Source organism: Aricia agestis, chromosome 4 (assembly GCF_905147365.1).
Source record: "Aricia agestis chromosome 4, ilAriAges1.1, whole genome shotgun sequence".
In the NCBI taxonomy this organism is placed as follows: Eukaryota; Metazoa; Arthropoda; class Insecta; order Lepidoptera; family Lycaenidae; genus Aricia; species Aricia agestis.
In genome coordinates this window covers 17,550,713-17,572,155 of record NC_056409.1, presented here as the reverse complement: position 1 = coordinate 17,572,155, position 21,443 = coordinate 17,550,713, and the positions used below count along the sequence as shown (strand labels likewise).

Sequence of the window (21,443 nt, the reverse complement as noted above, 5' to 3'; positions counted from 1 at the left end):
TGTATAAAATTACTCCTAATCTTATAAAGACTAAAGCTTTTCACACTAATATGTTCATTTTTTATAGGTTATAGTGTAATGAGCTATTTCAAGTAAAAAAATATATAATATGCCTAAAAGAAAAACTTAAAAATAAAAAAATACTAACTTAGCGTCATTTCGGATATTTGAAACAGCTTCAGAAAAATCACTATAAAACACTGTGAACTATATTTATATTATTTGTACCTTCTAAGAATAAGAAAATACACTTTTAGCAAATTGACACTTACAATAAAAATAAGTAAAAACTTGAATGACAAAAAAATTTGGTAATTTTAAAAGTGTCCCCGTTTGGGCACGGCGGGTCTATATGGGTTAAAGTCAGTTTTCTCACTTCTGTAGCGATCAATTAATATTCGCTTCCACTCTCTGTGACCTGTGGGCTATGGCTGGGAACATAAGGATTATTTTGGGAATGGCAAATACAATCAATTCACTCCAGTCGTTAAAACGTTGCGTCAATGGTCCAAAGTTTTTTGATCTTTTGTTCTACTGAAGCTTCAATGCCTATAAATCGCTTTTATTTTTACGGAGGAAGATTTAAACGATATTAAAAGTTCTATTTCTGAGGTGAAAATTTAGCTACTTTTAATATTTAGGTTTAAAGTAAATTATTCCATGGGTCGCTGCCCTTAGCAGATAGAAATTAGAATAGCAGCATCTAAAATTATTGTTCTTTAGAAGTATTTAGCTATATTATGCTAGGTAAAGTTATTCCTAAACACAAAGATAAATTTTCTTATGTTTGCGTTTTTTTATTTAATTTTTAAGTGTCCCTGCTAGACAGTCTTTTATTAAGCAAATCTAATTTTGACACAACAATAATTATTTAAGTACGGACAATCCAAATAACAAATCTAGCTCTCGTCAATCTTAGGTCCTAGACGTCGGTCGTATCGCGCAGATTCTGAGGGTTTTTGACGACAGTTTTTTAACCCCCGACAAAAAAGAGGGGTGTTATAAGACGTTTGACGTGTCTTTCTGTCGGTCTGTCTGTCTGTCTGTGGCATCGTATTTTGATTAGTTTTTTTTGTTTGAAAGCTGACTTAATCGAGAGTGTTCTTAGCTATAGTTCATCATCATCAGCCTGTTCCGTGCTGGAAAATCGCGGTTCAACTGGTTCGTGAAGGGCCGATTAGCAACTTGCAGTCGTTTGGTGGGCTTTACATTTTGCATCCTAGTTCGTGACATTTATGAATATTTACACATTAATGGAAAATTTACCTGGTGCTGCAGCATCACCTGGTAATCAGTAGGATACACAACTCCTCACCAACTTGGAGCAATGAATTCATGTTTGGGCTCATTTTAATTGCGACAACTAGTAAGACTTAGATAAACAGTAAATTTTTGCATGCTGCTGCCGCAGCATCACCTGGATTCTATAGGAGCCGAGCTCCATATGAACCCAAAGTGGAGGTTTCATGTTTGGACTCATATTGACGGCCTCATCCAAAAGGACATTCCTAGATGGCAGGATCATTCATTGGCAGGTATTACACGCATCAATATTATCACGATTCACAGTACACTTGTGAATCGCGTGATACTAGAATCATGATAATGTTGATGCGTGTAATACCTGCCATTGGGATATAATATGATCCTGTTGATAGGAATTATTCTGCACTATAACCAACACAAGTTTAAAAAGCATAAAATTAAATTAAATTAAGGAATGTTTAAAAAACCCTGCCAAACAACTTTAAAAAATAATGAAATAATATATTTTACTGACTTTAAGTTTAAATAATTCCTAAGTGTAAAGTGATATTTTAGTCCATAATAGTTGTTGTCAAGGTGCGTCGGGGGACCGCTAATGTAGATGTTTGATTTCATATAACATTATAGTTTAAGGGTCAGTTCATTCCATTAGTCAATCAAAATCGCTACTAAATAGATAAACTCCTGTCATCGCTGGAATAGTCAATACCTCAGACACCGATCCACAGACTGTGCCTAGGGTGAAAGGTGTTATTCTCACTCTAAATAAAGTTTGTTATTTACAGTAGCATCGTTATAACTTAATTTATGCAGTACTACTTGTCATATTCGTTTAATATTTTATCGCCTGATAAATCATACAAGACGTAATTTATTGTTTCGTAGATAAATCTTTGCTCTGTTTGAGTCCGAACTTGGAAATGTTTAAATGGTTTTTAAGATTTAAAACTCAATCAACGGTATTTCAGAAATGGTAGCTCGTCTACTCCGGATATTATGGGTCTGATCTTTAAATTAGAAAGCTAAAGTTATAATTAAAAAATTATAATCAGGCTTCTTCGCCAAAATCCTTAATCTGACATGAATAATAGTTATTATGAACCTATTTAGCACGCAATGGTTTATTTGAGTACCTATTTAAGCGTAAGCAAAATAGCAGAAGAAAAGTCCAATTGTACAGCATTACTAGGTAGATTTCTGCAAGGTTTATCTTTCGGGTTGAACCGGTATTTCCGGCTATATCTATCTCAGACCTGTTTTAGGTATAGCCACGAAATAGGAAGTCAATAGAAGAGAGAAGGAGAGAGAAAGCTCGAGAGCTCTAGGTGCGTGGCAATAGTTGAACTTATTATTGTGGTTAAAGTCCACCGTCTAACCAACCTTTCGACAGTTAGTTAAAAGTTGTTAACCAATAAAAATTCACATCCTAGTATGTTTATTGAGCTTTATCGTAGGCTTTATCATATTAAAAGCTCAACTTAAGATGTACCAACAAAGCGAATAGACTAAATAGACAAATTTTTGGAATTTGGCCATGGCTTGCACTTTGCAGTGATGAATAAATAATAATATCTAATACTAGACGTTCCGCGCGGCTTCGCCCGCGTAAATTAGATATTTAACAGACAAATAGTCCACAAAAAATAGCCTATGCTCCTTCACGTTGTCTACTTCTTTAATCTTTGCCAAATAACATAAAAATTGCACCAGTGGTTCGTGAGATAAGCCCTTTCAAATAATTTCCCCCGTTTTTACACATTTTCCTCTATTTCTTCGCTCCTATTATAGCGTGATAAAACATCGGCCTATATACCTTCCTCGATAAATGGGCTATCTAACACTGAAAGAATTTTTCAAATCGGACCAGTAGTTCCTGAGATTAGCGCGTTCAAACAAACAAACTCTTCCACTTTATAATAATACTAGCTGTCCCGGTGAACTTCGTGTCACTTTAAAACCTTCCCTGGACTTCTACGAATATTTTAAGACTAAAATCAGCACAATCCGTTCAGCTGTTTTCGAGTTTTAGCGCGACTAACACATTTGAAAATCCATTTTTATACAGTGTGTAACAAAAATAAGTGATAATACTTTAGGGTGTGTACGTGTACCTCGTAGAGAGTTCACTGTGAAAGTAGCAGCGCTGAAAGACCAAATTTTTTTTCACTTTTGTATGGGCAAACTCGTGACGCTCGGGCCCTTGCCCATACAAAAGTAAAAAAACCTACTTACTGCGGACTGCCGTACTGATCATCATATTTTAATGATTAAACTTCAATTTAAAGAAGAGTTTGATGATAATAATGTATGGGGATTATGTCAAAATCTTTATTTAATGACAGTTATGTAATTAATATCGTCTCTGAGTGCGGCAGTTAAATAAGTACATAGAAAATACCTTGAGTATCAATTTGATGATGAATGAAACGAGGAAACTTTACACTTGAACTGAGACGCTGATTTGAACATTGTAATCTGATAAAAATGCTTATCACTTGATATGAAAACACGCAACGTTACGTCATTGTTTTCTTATGAAAAATATATGTGGTAGGTACTCGCCACACAAACTGATATAAATAAATAAAGAGAACGGTACAAATCGACTAAAGCTTCAGTATCTGCCAGAAGCTTTCCAAAGCTCGGTGAATCGTCTTGGTTGATTGTCTTTGTTTACATGACTAGCTTTTAAAATTCAGCCCAGTTCATACATTGTTTAAGATAAAAAATTCTACAAGTAGGTCGGTGCTTCCTTCTATTGAGACTAGCAGGGTGCATACTCGAAAGTCGAAATGCGTTCAAACAAATTGCAACATCGAGGTGTGGTTTTTGTAGTCTCTACTGACGAATAGCGTGCGGTGTTGTCGAGTACCGTAGCGGCTGACGACTCAGGTAGGCCGGGATAAAAACAACACTCGAAATGGAACGGACGCGGCTCCGCTCACCTAGATAACGCTCTCGACCGACATCGCACCACGCTCGTCTAGATCCTGTCGATATAACATCGGCTGTTCATACGACACGTATCGACGATAAAATAGGTTCTAGCGTTCCATGAATGAACATGTAAATTCGACGGTCACAAATCGCGGCGCGTAGGCGTCGTTCGAAAATAAACAGGCGGCGCTTACCTCTCGATTTTGATTAGAGTATCCAGATTAGCGTTTACACACAACACTGGGCAATATGTAAGTCAGTACCACGGGGGTTATGGGTATATAGCACTGGCGGCGGCGGCGGCGCGGGCGGCAGCGGTGTACCGGGCGGCGGGATGCACACTGACTGCGCGCGCGCCGCGCCGCCGCACGCCCCCCGCACCGCGCAGTGAGGGGGAGGGGGGACGCGCTTATGAATGGACGTAGTGAAACCCGGCCCGAAGAGATACCGCTGATAAGCTAACGAGCATTATTCACCGGCTCACCGCGGTCCACGATGTGCGCTAGGCTACAAACTACCGATTCGGTAAAACGCGAGTTACGAAATAGCATAATAGGTTAGCTGATATTTCGCAACGTTTGTGGGTTAAAAATTAGGAGCGCTAATGAAAAGAACGATGTAAACATTGAATAAATAATACTTTATTGTTATATCTGTAATATCTAACAGCGAGTCTTGTGGATTATAATATACAGTATAATGTATAATGCTCCTCAGTTCGTCAGGCCCTTGAGGAAGTTGGAGAGCTTGTGTGTCTTGTAGTCGGAGCGTAGCTGGATGAAGTTGAGGAGGATGGAGTGGTCCAGCTCCGCCTATAATAAAGCAAACAATACATGAGGGAGCGAACTAAAATAATAAACAGTTATTGAAAACATCCTTTGTTACCATTTCTTAACTTTTTTTTCCCTACACTATTTATTATATCAATTAAGTTGCTCGAAGCTCAGTTTGTTCAGCGCTAAACTACACAGCAGAGGGCTTTAGTTAGCTTCTAAACTTGAGGTTTAGGAGTGAAACAGTAACTGTAAAATGTAGTAGAATACTGATAATTTATATAAAAATGTATAGTACAATAGTAGGAAGTAATTTACTAGTTCTCCACTTTCTGTACAAGTCTCGTGGTAATGCTGAGATGACGGTTAACGAACCACTTCCCCTGCCGTTCCGGGTGGGCCAAGGTTAAGGACATGAACCACTAACTGGAATAATTAGAACTTACTTAGAATCTCGTGTTATAATAATTATTGTCTCGTGTTATAGCATTAATTATGTTATGGTTGTATGCTAATATGATATTTTTAACGGCGACCGCCTGTTATGACGCTTACTATTTTTCGCTAAGAGCTATGAATAATTCGAGTTTAATATTTCTGAACTAATGGATTTAAATATTCGACCTCGTAAGATATTATGCATCTTGAGTCCCGTAACGTGACGATTTGTCACAGAAAACCGATGTAAAAAGTCTCGATATTATTATTAAGCGTTTTATTATCCCTTAAGAGTCCGTATACGAATTTTTGCCGATTTCGCTCATTTTACAGACGTGATTTAACAGTTAAAATACAGTATTTCTATAAGTTTTAATGCACAACATCATAGACATAATATATACCTAAAGACCAACAAAGAGTGCGAGAGAGAAGAAAATCCTTTATGGAATTATAACAAGATGAAAAGAGAGAGGCAGTCTAATGAAAATTGTAACAACTTTTATTTGACAGGTCGTCAAAAGTCGTCAATCGTTTTTATGCCCTTTCGGTATTTGCAATTTATTATTTAAATCGTATGTTATTTTCAACAAATACTATTATATATAACAATAATAACTTGTGCTGTGAGTGATCGCAGTGTAAATCATAGGAATAATCCTGAAAAATATACATTTCACCCGTAATTAATCTTCATGTCCTAATTGCTACGATGTGTTTATTTTTGCTATATTCTGGTCTTTAGTTCTCTATTTCAAATAAAATATTGTGAATCCTCCCTTTTACTTTCATATTTTGCGTAACTAAAGGTACTATTGTTCCTATATTACACAAATTTTGAAGAAAATTTTTTCATCAAAATTTCTTACATATACGCTAGTGCTTGAATCAAATTTATAGATATGCTTATCGATATTTTACAATAACATAAATCTAAAATAAAAATCATTTACCTTTATATTTATCACCTTAAGCCCGGCCGCACATTATCCGAAATTTCTGATCAGAAAAATTCGGACGCCCGGCGGAACGCACTCTGTTCATACATTTTGTTGTAGACCCATCATACTAAAAGAATTTCTGACGTGTCAAAATGTATGAGTGGGGCGGGGCGTCTGAATTTTAGTGATCACAAATTCGGATAATGTGTGGCCGGACTAAAAGGACATATTATCTTATTTTAACTAATAGTTTATTATAATATACCTAATATAATATAACTACTATAATATAGAGTGACTCTAAAACTAGAGGAAGGTTTATATTTATATATCATAATCATTTGTTTTACAGATTCCCTCAAGATCCTCTAATAAGAGGAAAATGGCTGAAATTAATTGGGCGTGTTGGTTGGAATCCCAAGAAAAATTCAACAATATGTAGCAAACATTTCATTGAAAATTTTTAAAGAAAAATTAGAATAAATACTATTTTGGTTAAAGGAGCTATGCCAACTTTATTTGTGCCAGTAAGTTTGACATACTGTTGCACTTGTTACTGAAGCAATTATTAAAAATAAGCAATTATAAGCAATTAATGCTTTTTAGTTCATTTAAGATTATACTTATATGAACTAAAAAGTATTAAATAATCCTTATTCTGTACTCAATCTTCATAATTTTGAAGTCGGTACCAGTCCTAAGTATATAAGTTGCTGTTATACCTATTCTGTCAGAGAACTGGCGATTAGGTTAGCTGGTACCGATTGCAAAATAATGAAGATTGAGAACAGAATTATACTGAGTACAGAATAAGAATTATTTAATACTTTTTAGTTCATTTAAGTATAATATTACTATTGTCATTGCCTTGGAAGTCGGTTTTAATTTTTTGTTTAAAAATAATAATTTTACTCATTTTAGCTGTCCTTAACGTTTTCTATACTTACAGTTGGTGTTTTAAAAAATCAAAATCAAAATTGCTTTATTTCTGAACAAATCTAAAATAAAATATATTTTCAGAATACATGGTGCCTACCACCGGTTCGGTAACTAAGCCGACGAGAAGAACCGGCGTAAGAAACTCGCACGCCCACTTTTTACCAAAAAAAGTGAGAAAAAAATATATCTTTTAAAACAAAATTTACAATGCTGTAACTAAAAATTAAACAATGTAAACATAGATAGATACATAATAATTGTAAGTCATGTAGAAGTAGCCTTGCAAGCAGTCATTCAGCATTCTACTCCCAAGATGTGCCATCAATTATGAAATCATTTTGGCTTTGGCACAAAACGTTCTTTGACTACTTTTTTAAATTTATTAATCGAAAGATTTTGAATGTTTTCTGGGACCATATGTTCCCATTTGAATATCAAGGAGTCACTTCGATTTCTCATTGTTTCCATCACCAGACCACCACTTTTGTGAACATGATACCTACTCGGAACAATACAATGTACAGCAAAAGAAAAAAATTGAAAATCGGTTCATAAACGGCGGAGTAATCGTTGAACATACATAAAAATATATCCACAGGCGAACGTCTAGACTCCTCCTGTTTGGAAGTCGGTTCAAAATAATTGTAATAAAATATTATGATATTTTATAATATGTATTTAATTTAAGAATAAAATATAATATACTATGTGTGTTGTTTACTTTCAACGTTTACTTTCAATATAAGGACTGATTTACCAGATAGATTTTACCTGAGTAATAAATAAGTAACTTTATAATGTGTTAAGTGTAAATTATTTACCCCTATAAGAACCTCATGTCATAACATATCCGACGATTGAAAAATCATTCCAAAAGAATATGTGTATCTACTTTTCAATCGTCACCTTTTTTTGGCAATTAAAATTTATGATACCTAATTTGAAATACAAATCTATCAAAGTTGCATATTATTTATTTCTTATAGAAACTCAGGTAAAATAACTCGAACGGACTAAACTATCGATAGCAAAATACTATACTATCGATAGTAAAATATACATCACTAGCACACGCACTCATTGACAGATCAAAAATGGTCACGCATTTTCGAGTTGTCAGGTGGTCTTTACGACAGTATATATTATGTCTATGCACAACATGTAAGATCATTTCAATTATAATCGAATGTTGCAGCTAGATTTTTTATTTTTTTTAAGTATCTTTAAATAATCCAATTCAAACCCGCGACAGTTTTGTGATTTTTGCTGTAAAAGGTTTAGAATATCACCTGTTTATGGATTGTATTGACGTCTTAACGGTATGAAAAAAATACAATGTACTGTTGAGAAAGTCGTCTATACAATGTTGGAATTACTTTTTACCACTTTCATATAAAAAATCCTTTAAAAACCAGAAATTTACCACTTTCATATAAAAAATCCTTTAAAAACCAGAAAACCTATAACTGCCCGCTAACTTGGCGGTCGTCCTTTTTCACCCGGCATATGAAAGACGGGCGTGAGTGTGAAGAGAGCAGTAGAAAAGAGAGTACGGGCTCTTAATACAAGTTTTTTTTTCATTTATTTACTTTTTTTCTTGTAATATATATTTTTAATCTATATAAGGACCGCCTATGGCGGTAAAAGCCTCCTCCAAATTTTGCCATTTTTTTCTGTCTCGAGCCAGTCTCGTCCATAGGACTCCAGCTACTTCTGTGATGTCTTTCCACCTTTTGGCTGGCCTACCACGCCTTCGGGTTTTGTATATAGGGCTCCAGTTAGTCACATCCTGTGTCCATCTCTCATCTGTCGTTCTTTGAATATGGCCTGCCCATTTCCATTTCAGGGATAGTATTTGTTTAACAGCGTCTCTGGCATTTGTTTAAGTTTTATACTCATAAAGCTTCTTTCATTACTTCTTTGACAGGACTTTATCTTATCTTATATCTTTAAACGAGCAATTATTCTTGTATATACATATAATTGGAATCTCGGAATCGGCTCCAACGATTTTCATAAAATTTAGTATATAGGGGGTTTCGGGGGCGATAAATCGATCTAGCTAGGAATCATTTTTAGAAAATGTCATTTTATTCGTGTTTTATCGAATACCGAGCAAAGCTCGGTCAAGTAGCTAGTTCTGTTTATATGACGTGATTTTTTCAATGACCAGGTTTGACTTCCTATGTTAAGCAAGGTGTTAGGCAGATGTTTAGGCTTTGGTATTTTTCCTTTGAACAATTCCTTCATTGACCAGTTTTTTTTTTATTTAATAAGGGGGCAAACGAGCAAACGGGTCACCTGATGGAAAGCAACTTCCGTCGCCCATGGACACTCACAGCATCAGAAGAGCTGCAGGTGCGTTGCCGGCCTTTTAAGAGGGAATAGGGTAACAAGGGAGGGTAGGGATGGGAAGGGAAGGGAAGGGAATAGGGTAGGGGATTGGGCCTCCGGTAAACTCACTCACTCGGCGAAACACAGCGCAAGCGCTGTTTCACGCCGGTTTTCTGTGAGAACGTGGTATTTATCCGGTCGAGCCGGCCCATTCGTGCCGAAGCATGGCTCTCCCACGTATAACGTATTTGTTCCAAGTTATTTTTTTCTCCGTTCAATTTCTTTATCAGTACAGGAATTGAAAGAAATGTTCAATTTGTTTCATGCATCGGTTTGTCGTTATTTTTGTTTTGTCTTTGTTTACTTGTAGTCCTACAACTTTGCTATGTTGGCAGAGAGATGTTGCATATCTTGCAGTTGTTCCGGATTTTCAGATAGAAGCACAATATCGTCGGCGAATCTCAAATGTGATAGAAATTTTCCATTTATATTGATTCCAGCTTTTTCCCCATCTAAGCTCTGAAAGATGGATTCTAGAACTGCTAGAAAAAGCTTTGGCTGTTTTACGAACCGCTCTATTTGAAATGTTGGTCCATTTTTGTCGAGTCGTACTCGCGTCTTGCTGTTTTTATATATATTTTTAATTAATTCTATATAGGTCCGTTATATATCTTGTTTTTAGGAGCCTGCCAGATAGATTTGTGTGATATAGAGTCGAAGGCTTTTGAGTAATCTATACATGCTATGTAGATTGGGAGGTCATACTCTATATATTTTTCAATTAACTCTTTTAGGGTGTGTGTGTGATCTATGGTTGAAAATTTTTTCATGAAGCCCGCTTGTTCAATGGGTTGATTTTCGTCAATGGTTTAGTAAGGCGTCTTAGTAGAGTTGTAGAGAAAACTTTGTAAATACAGGATATCAAACTATTAGGCCTGTAGTATGTTATTTGCTTGGAGTCTCCTTTTTTAAACAAAACGTCTCGATAAGTAGATGTAAAAATGTATGGGATTTGTCATTTGACTCATCGCGAACGCAATGGCGGCGTTTGCAACGCGTTCTCAAACGACAAATTAAAAAAATGTATTATGAATAAGCACTCTTGTAGATAAAATGTTTTCTATTAGTCTACGTGTCTGTTACATTTTGTAATATATGGACATTTACTCTATTTTTTTCTATATAAGTAATTTGAACAAACCGTAACTTATCTGCTTCATCGCCTGGTTAAAATCGCCTCCATATTTGCAAAAAAGTCATTTTTTTACTGTTAGTTATCGTGTTCTTCCACTTTCGTCCTCATTTATTACAGAACTCACCAGCGTCTCCCCCTCGCAGACCTGGTGCAGGTTCTCCGGCTTGACGAGCAGCAGGTTGCACAGCGCGTGCAGCGCGTCGAACAGCGCCGTCGCCGTGTCGCCGCCGCCGCCGCTGCCGCGCCCGCACACCGCAGACCGGTACTCCTTCACGTCGCAGATAGCTATCATCGCGCCTGCGAATGTTCACTTTATCAGTGGTAGATAAGGTTCGATTTTGTTTGTCACTCCGCCGTCAACTTTGAAAAATATGAGCGAGGCAACATTACTATTTACTTCGTTGTTGTGCGTCGCTGCCATGTAGTATTGTGTTGACGTGCGTTGCTGCAACGCGTGGATCGCCACGCATCGCATAACGCGTCGGCGTTATTCCGTTCCGACGACGCAACTCACCGCAACGCAGCGAGCAACGTAGTTTAGCTCACACGTCGCAGGGGCGTTAGCCCTGCGTTTGCACATTTGAATTCACGATATAACGTCGTGTCGGTGTAAAACAGCCTAGTGGCAAACTCTTATATAGCATGATTTTACGTGGGAGAGCCATGCTTCGGCACGAATGGGCCAGCTCGACCGGAGAAATGCCACGGGCTCACAGAAAACTGACGTGAAACAGCGCTTGCGCTGTGTTTCGCCAAGTGAGTGAGTTTACCAGAGGCCCAATCCCCTACTCTTTTCCCTTCCCTACCCTATTCCCTCTTAAAATTACCCTATTTCCTCTTAAAATGCCGGCAACGCACCTGCAGCTCTTCTGATGCTGCGAGTGTCCACGGGCGACGGAAGTTGCTTTCCATCAGGTGACCCGGTTGCTCGTTTGCCCCTTTATTACATAAAAAAAATTTGAAATCTAATACCACTACATAAGGTTCATTCTTACCGGCGGAGTTGAATGTGAAGTTCTGGAGGTGGTCGTATATGACGCGGTGCAGGCGGACGGCTAGCTCCAGCGTCAGCAGCTGCCGGTTGTCGCCCTCCAGCGCCGCGTGCAGACGCTCCGTCGTGGAACTCAGGTACGACACCACGCCCAGACATGCCTGATAACAGTAACTAACGAGTTAAGCTTGTGGTGGAACCCGCACTAGGCGTAACTACATTGCGGCGGAGCGACGCGACACGTCACAGCCAAATCGTAAGAGCTTAGCCGGTAGTGGCGCTACGCGACACAAAACGTCAATACAATGCAACGTGAAGAATCACGTCGCTTAGTGCGGTCTCACCTTTAGTACCTTATCAGTTATCACACTGGCGATTAGCGAGCGATTTGAAAGCTATGCGACTGCGCAGCGCACACGCCGCGATTGCGCGGCGTGCACGTCGCGACAGCGTTGCGTCGTCGCGGCGTGGCGTAGACGCCATTTTGTACACTCGTCTACACAGATTATTATTATATATCGTAGACTCGTCTAGGGAGTGACGTCAGAATCCATTTTGCTGCTGAGTGTCCAAAACGCCGAAGGCAAGCTGCGTGCACGCCGCGCAATCGCGGCGTGTGCCCTGCGCAGTCGCGTCGCTTTCAAATCGCTCGCTAATTGTCGTCGTCGTCGTGATAAGGCCCTTAACGTTAAGGATTTTAGTCATTAACAAGTTTTCGTTAAGGAGATCAGTCATTAACAAGTTATCTTATACATTACAATTGTTTTTGTTAGGGCAGTACGATTTCAAACAAAGTTAAGTGATGCGTTACTTAGCCGTGAGTAACGTTATGCCGTAGATCCAATATAAGAGTCTTCAATAAAAAATAATCTCTGAATTTAGCTGTCTGACGAGTGTAAAACTTTACGAGACGTCAGACAGTCTTGACACTTGAGCTTGCAGTTGTAATGCAATGATCAACGAGTTTTGTCAATGCCACACTATATTGTGCTACTTACAAAGTGTTATTTTTCTTTATAAAGCCAGTCTTACACGGACCGCATCTTGCAGTCGACACCGACCGCGAGATGCGGTCGCCGCACGGCGATCTGCAGCTTTCATATTATATTCATATCCGCCACAAACGGACCGCTCGAGCAGTTCTTGAACGGTCGGTGCAAACTTAAACGCGACTGCTCAAAAGCATGGCCAATTTAACCGTCGCTATATTATGGCAACACTCTTCCTCTATAACTCTCTACCTATAACATGAAATACCTTAAAAATCAAAGTCACAACTCACAGGCGAGGCTATAGTGTCGATGTCGCCATCGGGCTTGAAGTCGGACTTCTTCTGTTCGGTGTGGAGGTGCAGCTTGACCCAGCCCACCACGGCCGAGATGGCGCGCTCCAGACCCAGGTCCAGCTTGGTCTCCAGCTGCTCGATTATTGTGTTCTTCCGCTGCACGCACTCGCTGTGCTTGCTGTATGAGTAATTTATAATAAAGTGATTGAAATAATAATAGTATAGACTATAGACTACAGAACAATATCTTTCATACAATTTAAGGGTCAAACATGACTTGAGTTACTGTCATAAATATACGCAACAAAAATTGTATGACACATTTTATGGCATTAGAAAGAATTTATAGTGACACAAATAAAAAAAAAAATTACCTCATACAGGGCAACACGGATTCTTGAAAATGTTCTATGAACATGTTAACAATTTTGTTAGCCTGGTTGACCGTGTCGAAAAAGTAGATCTGAAACACAGAAGATCATCAAATTCAAATAAATCTACGTGTTGATTTAATTAATTATTATTATTTAGAGGCGCAACACTCGATTTTTATATAATTTGTTCTTATGGTAGACCGCAATCAGACGGTATCATGTTCTGATTGCAATCTATCAATTTCCGTACAAATACCAATATCGTCATTGGTATTTGTACGGAAATTACATAAACAACAGCCATTGTATTTGTAATTATTATATATGCGCCGATTTCTTCCTGAAATTCTTCAAGCGATGATAAAACTGCCGTATTTCTTTACTACAGCTTTTATCTCTGTTTTACAGTTATATTTTCAGATTAAAATTTACATACAACATATTTTTTTAATAAAATAAGAGGGCAAAAGAGCAAATGTATCACCCAATGGAAAGCAACTAACGTTGCCAATGGACTCGCAACATTAGAAGAGCTGCTGCAGGTCGATATATCGGCCTTTAAGAGGGCACGGTTTACGCTCTCTTCTTGAAGGTTTACAGGTCGTATTGGTCCTGAAATAGTTCTGGTGACAGTTCGTTCCAGAGTTTAACAGTGCGCGGCAGAATGTAAATGTTAGTAAATCCTACCTGTGGCGGTGACTTGGTCTCGGCGATGGGTATGGACTGCAGGCCGAGGTCGAGCGCGTAGTCCACGTGCTCCACTAGCAGCTGCTGGATCAACACCTCCAGCAGAGCTATCGTCGTGCCGGACACCTCGCTCGCAGTGCAAAGCTGGTGGGAAATTAAAAAAAAAAAAACTTTTTCAGCGCTGTATATAGGGGCATAGAGTTCGCTGTAAAAGTAGCAGCGCTGAAAGAGTAACTTTTTTTTTACTTTTGTACGGGCAAATTGAAAGAATGATGACACTTGCTCAACAAATCCCAAAAATAATTTTCCCCTTTAAGCGCTGCTACTTTTATAGTAAACTCTATACAGGGTAGTACCATGCCACACGATGCGGTGCGGCGCCTGACCGGTGCGCGTATATAATAAATTAAATTAAGAAATTTAAAAAAACCCCCGCCAAACAACTTTAAAAAGTAATGAAATAATATATTTTACTGACTTTAAGTTTAAATAATTCCTAAGTATAAAGTGATATTTTAGTCCATAATTGTTGTCAAGGTGTGTCGGGGGACCGCTAATGTAGATGTTTGATTTCACATAACATTATAGTTTAGGGGTCAGTTTTCAGCGAACCAAATCGAGACAATCAGTGACATGGCGATACAAAATGCAAAAGACACTGTTGGCGGTCCCCCGACACACCGTGACAATAATTATGGACTAAAATATCACTTTACACTTAGGAATTATTTAAACTTAAAGTCAGTAAAATATATTATTTCATTACTTTTTAAAGTTGTTTGGCGGGGTTTTTTTTTAAATTTCTTAATTTAATTTAATTTCATGCTTTTTAAACTTGTGTTGCTTATAGTGCAGAATAATTCCTATCAACAGGATACCATATTATATCCCAATGAATACCATCTAGGAATGTCCTTTTGGATGAAGCCGTCAATATGAGTCCAAACATGAAACCTCCACTTTGGGTTCATATGGAGCTCGGCTCGGTTCATATAGAATCCAGGTGATGCTGCAGCAGCAGCATGCAAAAATTTATTGGTTATCTACGTCTTACTAGTTGTCGCAATTAAAATGAACCCAAACACGAAACCATTGCTCTAAGTTGGTGAGGAGTTGGGTATCCTATTGATTACCAGGTGATGCTGCAGCACCAGGTCAACTTTCCATTAATGTGTAAATATTCATAAATGTCACGAACTAGAATGCAACAAAGCCCACCAAACGACTGCAAGTTGCTAATCGGCCCTTCACGAACCAGATGAACCGCGAGTTTTCAGCACGTAGCAGGCTGATGATGATGAACTATAGCTAAGAACACTCTCAATTAAGTCAGCTTTCAAACAAAAATCAAAATCAAAAACTAGATCAAAATCGGTCTACCCGTTTGGATGCTACGATGCCACAGACAGATAGACAGGCAGACAGACCGACAGACAGATACGTCAAACTTATAACACCCCTCTTTTTTGTCGGGGGTTAAAAATATATGGTATGGCACACGGCGCCGTCCGGTGCGCTCCGGGGCTGCACCACACCGCACCCGCACCGGAATCAAGACGAGGCGGGGAGGCGGGGAGGCGGGGAGCTCGAGGCCGTCGCTGCTACAGTACTGCAAAACATTGCGGTGCCGCACTTACCTTGTGGCCGGTGGTCCGGCGAGATGGCCTCCGTTGCGGCGCCGCACCGCGTCGTGTGGCATGGCTGGTATTCATACACACCCTGATATATATATTATCACTTAGTTTTGTTACACCTGTAGATGGGAAAGCTTACTCACAGTTCTACATCTCAAGAAAGAGGTCTGAGCGTCACTCAACATCTTCCTCGCCAGCTGCTCGCTGAGGAATGTCTCACCGCCGTAATTTTCAATCTGTGCGATGTTAATGTTCGCCCGAGTACCGATCACCGCTTGCAAATCCCGCCGGAGTTCTTGAAAACTTAAATTAAAGGCAATATATTAGAAATCTTTTGTGTAATGTGTTATTTAAGTATGACCAGAATAATTAAAATATTTACCCTACATTTACATTAACTTATTTATGGCTTAACCAATGTATCAGATAGAGACAGAGACATAGATAAGCATACTGCATAACATAAATGTGTTAAGGTCACAGCACATATGAGTCTACTAGAATAAAAAACCGATGTCCAATAATGATTTTAATTTTTATTGGACATTGCGGTTTTTGATTCTAGTAGACTAATATATCAAATTGGAAAGGAATCGGCACCGTATCGCCTCGAGTCGTTCAATATTATTTGTATGAAACTCCCTACTGCAACGCACACTTAGGGCCTTATCACACTGGCGATTAGCGAGCGATTTGAAAGTGACGCAATTGCGCGGCGTGCACGCAGCTTGCTTTCGGCGTTTTGGACACTCAGCAGCAAAATGGATTCTGACGTCACTCCCTAGACGAGTCTACTATATATAATAATAATCTGTGTAGACGAGTGTACAAAATGGCGTCCACGCCACGCCGCGACGACGCTGCGCGGTCGCGACGTGCTTCACGCCGCGCAATCGCGGCGTGTGCGCTGCGCAGTCGCGTCGCTTCAAAATCTGCAAATCGCTCGCTAATCGCCAGTGTGATAAGGCACTAAGCGGAACCGTAACGTAATCGCCTCGCCTCGGAAGGGGACAGCGGTCGGCGAGCCGTAAGCGAGGCGTCGCCTAGCCGTAGCCGAGTTGATGTACAGGCGGCGCTTTGCCCTTTGGTAATACGTGCATACGTTAGGTTAACGGCGAGGCGAATACGGTGACGATCCCTTTCCGAGTTGACATGTCTCAACTCGGAAATGTCAATGTCAGAGACAAAGAAGTAAACTCACAAAATAGACTCCATTCTTTAATAATTTTATTCGAAAAAAGTATGAAAATATTTATAATGGTATCATGACACATACCCTCCTCCTTGTATTTGCTTCTTAACATGTTGTTTCTCTGCATAATACGCATTTAAGGCACTAGATAGGATAGCCTTCAGTCTTCTTATCTCCAGTGCAGGGTAGCCCTCGGTAGCTCCAGCCATGGCTCCGTTGATGAGGGCTTCCCGACGTAAGTCTCCAGTTGAGGCATTTCCATCAGCAGACACTAAGTTCTCAGCAACCAACTCATCGGAGACACGTTGAATACTAAAAATATATTAAAACTGGCAGTTGTAGCTTATACAGCAGCCTTTCCCAATGGGCGATAACGTCCCCTTGTGAGCACTGAAGGTCTGAAGGGCGTGGGAACTAGAAAAAAATGGGGGCATTGTGTAGAGGCTTGGGGGATGATTTATTTCATCAGGATGCATTTTTTAATTGAAACAATGAGGGCGGTAAAATATAAAATTTGTTCTTAAAGTTGACAGGTAGACAAAATAAGTTCAGGAACCTCTGTTATATAGGAACAGCATTATACAAATTCTGTCTCTAAAAATATTGTGTAATCAAAACTAAGCGTCTTTTTGACAGCATAAGCACCAATTTTAAATTAAGTAAACAATATTTATATAAAGTTATGTGATATTTTTACCTGGTATACATTTCATAAAGATTTCTGAGATATTTCTCTATATCGCTCTTGTCCGCTAGTTTAGTCTGTACATACTTCTGTAGCTTCAGGTGGAATATATTGAGCACAAATTTACTCATCACCTGATCAGGATTGGGGAACACGCTACTGATGACCGTATAGTTCTTCTTACAGAGAGGCAACACTGATGAAAATATATCCTTTCCGAGTAATGTGTTCTGCAATTATACAAAATGCAATCTTTAGAGAACTGCAGGTTAAGCATGCTATAAACTTTAACAGTACCTGGGATGCAGTTAATTATTTCTGTTAGCAATATATTACGAAATAAAAAAATTGAAAATCAGAATTTCCACACAAAAAACTATATGCAATATAACAATTTCCTCACCATTTGACTAGTTTCAATGTAAGCATCAACACATTGAGAGTATCCCTTGAAATTAGTCATGATACTCGCTATATCCTTCATTTTTGTGACATTGCCTTGATTTTGTGCCCTCACAAACTCTTCTATAAGATTCCTTTCGATCTCATCATACTTAGTTTCTATTTTATTCTTGGCCACATCAAACTTATCTGGAGGGAGCTCTTGAGCAATTGTGTATAGTTTTTGTATCACGTCTGCTGCTTCATTTAGCTGAAAAGAGAAAGATTCAAATTGAAGTGGGTAAACAAACACCGTTAACATTTCTTGAATTCCCTGACATACCAGAAAATAGACACCCTGATAAATTTTTATGTACAGTACACTTTATCTGTTTTGAAAGAATTTCTAAACAGACAAAGTGCAAAGTAAATTATAATTGTAGGTTTTTATGACATGTAAAAATAAAAAATGGCCAAGTGCGAGTCTGACTCGCGCACGAAGGGTTCCGTACCGTTATAGAGGAAAATAGGCCAAAAATTGTGTTTTTGTATGGGAGCCCCCCTCAAACTTTTATTTTATTTAAATATTATTGTTCATTAATAAAGTAGACATATAACTAAGGCCTTTGTGAAAATTTCAAGTGCCTAGCTAAGCTTGCTATTATTGATTATGAACAAAAAAGGCTAAAAAAATCATGTTTGTTGTATGGGCGCCCCCTTTAAATATTAATTTTATTTTGTTTTCAGTATTTGTTGTTTACAGCGGCAACAGAAATACACAATCTGTGAAAATTTCAGAAGTCTAGCTATAGCGGTTACTGAGTAATAGCCTGGAGACAGACAGACAGAAGGGCAGACATCGAAGTCTCGGTAATAGGGTCCCATTTTTACCCTTTAGGTTGGGTAGAACTCTAAAAAGGAATGGAATTTGGAATGTTTTTAGTGTTGATTTTTCAAGATGAGTTTTTGAGGCACTTGGTTAAAATAGATTTACCTTATTTGGATCATTAAAAACATCAGATAGCACTGGGCCAGGGTTCAGAAAATTAGCTAGATGTGACAGTAAGTCCCGGGCTGCAGCTGACCTAGCCCTGGGAGCTCGTGCTGCTCCCAGCTTCTCTCCAATATCTAGTGCTCGACCCCCACATCTTGACATTCTCTCATCTAGTGAGCTAAACACATTGACACAATGCTGCAATACAAATAAAAAATTAAAGAGCTCTCATAACTAATATATTTATTATTTGATAGATAAATATAAATAATAAAAATGCTGCAATATGAATAAAGAATATAATATTTTAGAATGGTATTTTTTAAATAGTCTTGCTTGTTCTTTGTAGCCTGTCTGTACTTACCGTATGCTGATCCATTATTTCTGACAGTTTTGCAAGATAAACTTTTTCCTCCTCTTGAACAGCTTGTTCTAACCTTGCACATTTACGTTCTTGTCGTTCCTGTAGAACCTAACAAACCAATACACAATAAAAGTACTGTGATACAATTTATAAATACATATATACATTATACATACATGACTAGACTAGACACTAGTGTTCCTATAATTTCTCTCTTTATTTTACTTGGTGAGAACATTCATACAATAAGCTACAACAGAGTCGGTGTAAAGCGTGGGCGGTGTGGGCTCCCACAGCCTCGTGGTCTAAGGGGCCTTGCGCCTTGGACCACAAGGTTTTTTTAAAGGATTTACAAGTTTTGTCACTCAAATATTCATAAAAAAGTTTTATAAATAAAAGTTTGAGAATCAAAAAATTCTTTCTCTCCAAAAATCCGTCATTTTGCGTTACCTATCAGGGGGTCTCGCAATATATATTTTAGGGGGTCTCGCAAGATATATCTTGCCCACATCAAACTTAGGTCTTGCCCCGCCTAAGCTACAATAAATACTAGCTAAATGCAAACCTTTAAGTCTTGTATAGCTTGAGTAAAAATGTCATGTATCATTTCAGGATCAAATTGATCATCTTTAAGACGGGACTCCTGCATACTCCGCCGCACCATCCTCTCAACAAACTCGTCGGGATCAAAAGGGTCCTAAGAATTTAGTAAAATTAATAAGAATCAAATCTCACACTTTCCAATATAAAATAAACATTTGTTAACCTGCCATACCTGCTCAAGCTCTCTTAAATATTGGTTCATCATTTTAAGGCCTTTATTAGTTCTTATATTGGGCTAAAACATAAATTAAATAAACTATTTTGCCGTAAATTTATTTAAATAACAAAAAGAAATTCGGAAAACATACGCCTATTTTTTATTTGATAACTGTCATTTTTGACAAAATATGTCAATCAATGTCAAATGTGAAGTAAAAAAAAAAATTGACATTTGAATTTTTTACGTTTGCTATCCACCACTCTAAGCCCGGCCGCACATTGTCCGAATTCTGATCAGAAACAATTGAATTTCGCCGGACCGCCACCTCGCACACTATCCAAAATATCCTTCCGGCGAGTTCGAGCTCACTCGGTTCAGTACAAAATGTAAGAGACATCGCGGGCGTTCAATTGTTTCTGATCAGAAATTTCGGACAATGTGCGGCCGGGCTTAATCATGCCTTAAAAACATAATTTTTCCTCTGGCGCAATAGGATAAATTATGGGTTAAATGCATAAACCTATAACTGGCGCAATAGGATAAATTATGGGTTAAATGCATAAAGTTAAATGGATTGACTGATGAAACTAAAAATGTATACCTAATTACTTACACTATAACAAAATTGTATTATTATGAGTAGGTATTATGAGTAGCTATAATCTCGTCAAAAACAACAGCACTCGTAGCTATATAATCATAGCCCACAGGTAAAGCCTCTCTACACGTTATGGTCCATTATAATATGATAGGCCCACCACCCACGTGTAAGAGGGAAGTAGGTTCCTACTACCAGAGTGCAAAAATCATCATCATCATATTAATATCTAGTGCCCTCTTCATATCGAAGTTCGGCGGTCAGCAGGTTGAATTTCTTCCGGTCCGACTAACTTCTTTAATAATTTTGTGTAGCTACATGATACAATTGATACATGGTCAATTATATCGACGGTGGAAAGGCAAAAGTTACTAAGCGACATATAGGTAGCTATTTTTACAGGAGACCCGTTTAAAGATTCATTTTTTTCTTTAAAAAATAGTAGAAAATTAGCTATTAGAGATATTTTTAAAAGTATTTTAATGCCTTTACTAATTGTTTTATTAAAAAAAAAGGTATTTCTGCATACTTAGCGTAGAAGTGGCGTTTGGTTACAATTTACCGAAATTTAGAAGCAGGTAAAAGTTACCAACCGACAAAAACGTTTAATCTTTCAATCTAGTAAAGATATCTAAATACCTATATATTTTTTCCAAAGGGTGCGAAGCAAAA

The 21,443-nt window shown here is 38.2% G+C and overlaps 2 protein-coding genes across 6 annotated transcripts in view; both read right to left on the bottom strand.

Annotated features, from left to right (window-relative positions):
- LOC121726630 (ETS-like protein pointed) overlaps positions 1-4,561 on the bottom strand; it is a 141,998-nt gene extending 137,437 nt beyond the window's left edge. For all 4 annotated transcript variants that reach the window (XM_042114065.1, XM_042114066.1, XM_042114067.1 and 1 more), the window contains exon 1: positions 4,398-4,561. The gene's annotated coding sequence lies outside the window, so the exon portion shown is untranslated. The remainder of the gene's footprint in view (positions 1-4,397) is intronic.
- On the bottom strand, positions 1,763-20,309 carry LOC121726629 (exocyst complex component 5). Of its 2 annotated transcripts, XM_042114063.1 has the most exons (15): positions 20,186-20,288; positions 19,976-20,107; positions 19,411-19,518; positions 19,047-19,244; positions 18,075-18,323; positions 17,684-17,901; positions 17,071-17,298; positions 15,938-16,097; positions 14,161-14,304; positions 13,474-13,562; positions 13,097-13,277; positions 11,819-11,975; positions 10,948-11,120; positions 4,897-5,015; positions 1,763-1,775 (listed from the first exon to the last, which is right to left on the bottom strand). In XM_042114063.1, the coding sequence occupies exons 1-14, from the start codon at positions 20,216-20,218 to the stop codon at positions 4,917-4,919; spliced, it is 2,169 nt and encodes a 722-aa protein (XP_041969997.1). In that variant the 5' UTR covers positions 20,219-20,288; the 3' UTR covers positions 1,763-1,775; positions 4,897-4,916. The 2 variants fall into 2 exon arrangements, with proteins under 2 accessions (XP_041969997.1, XP_041969996.1); XM_042114062.1 differs by lacking the exon at positions 1,763-1,775 and having other exon boundaries at positions 4,823-5,015; positions 20,186-20,309.
- Between the last annotated feature and the right edge of the window lie 1,134 nt (positions 20,310-21,443).

Excerpts from the sequence above, each read along its gene's own strand:
- LOC121726629 (XM_042114062.1), bottom strand. The coding sequence starts at position 20,218 with ATGATGAACCAATATTTAAGAGAGCTTGAGCAG. Across the intron at positions 17,299-17,683 it reads CTTTATGAAATGTATACCAG|TATTCAACGTGTCTCCGATG; the intron begins GTAAAAATATCA and ends ATATATTTTTAG. Across the intron at positions 11,976-13,096 it reads TCGACACTATAGCCTCGCCT|GCATGTCTGGGCGTGGTGTC; the intron begins GTGAGTTGTGAC and ends TACTGTTATCAG.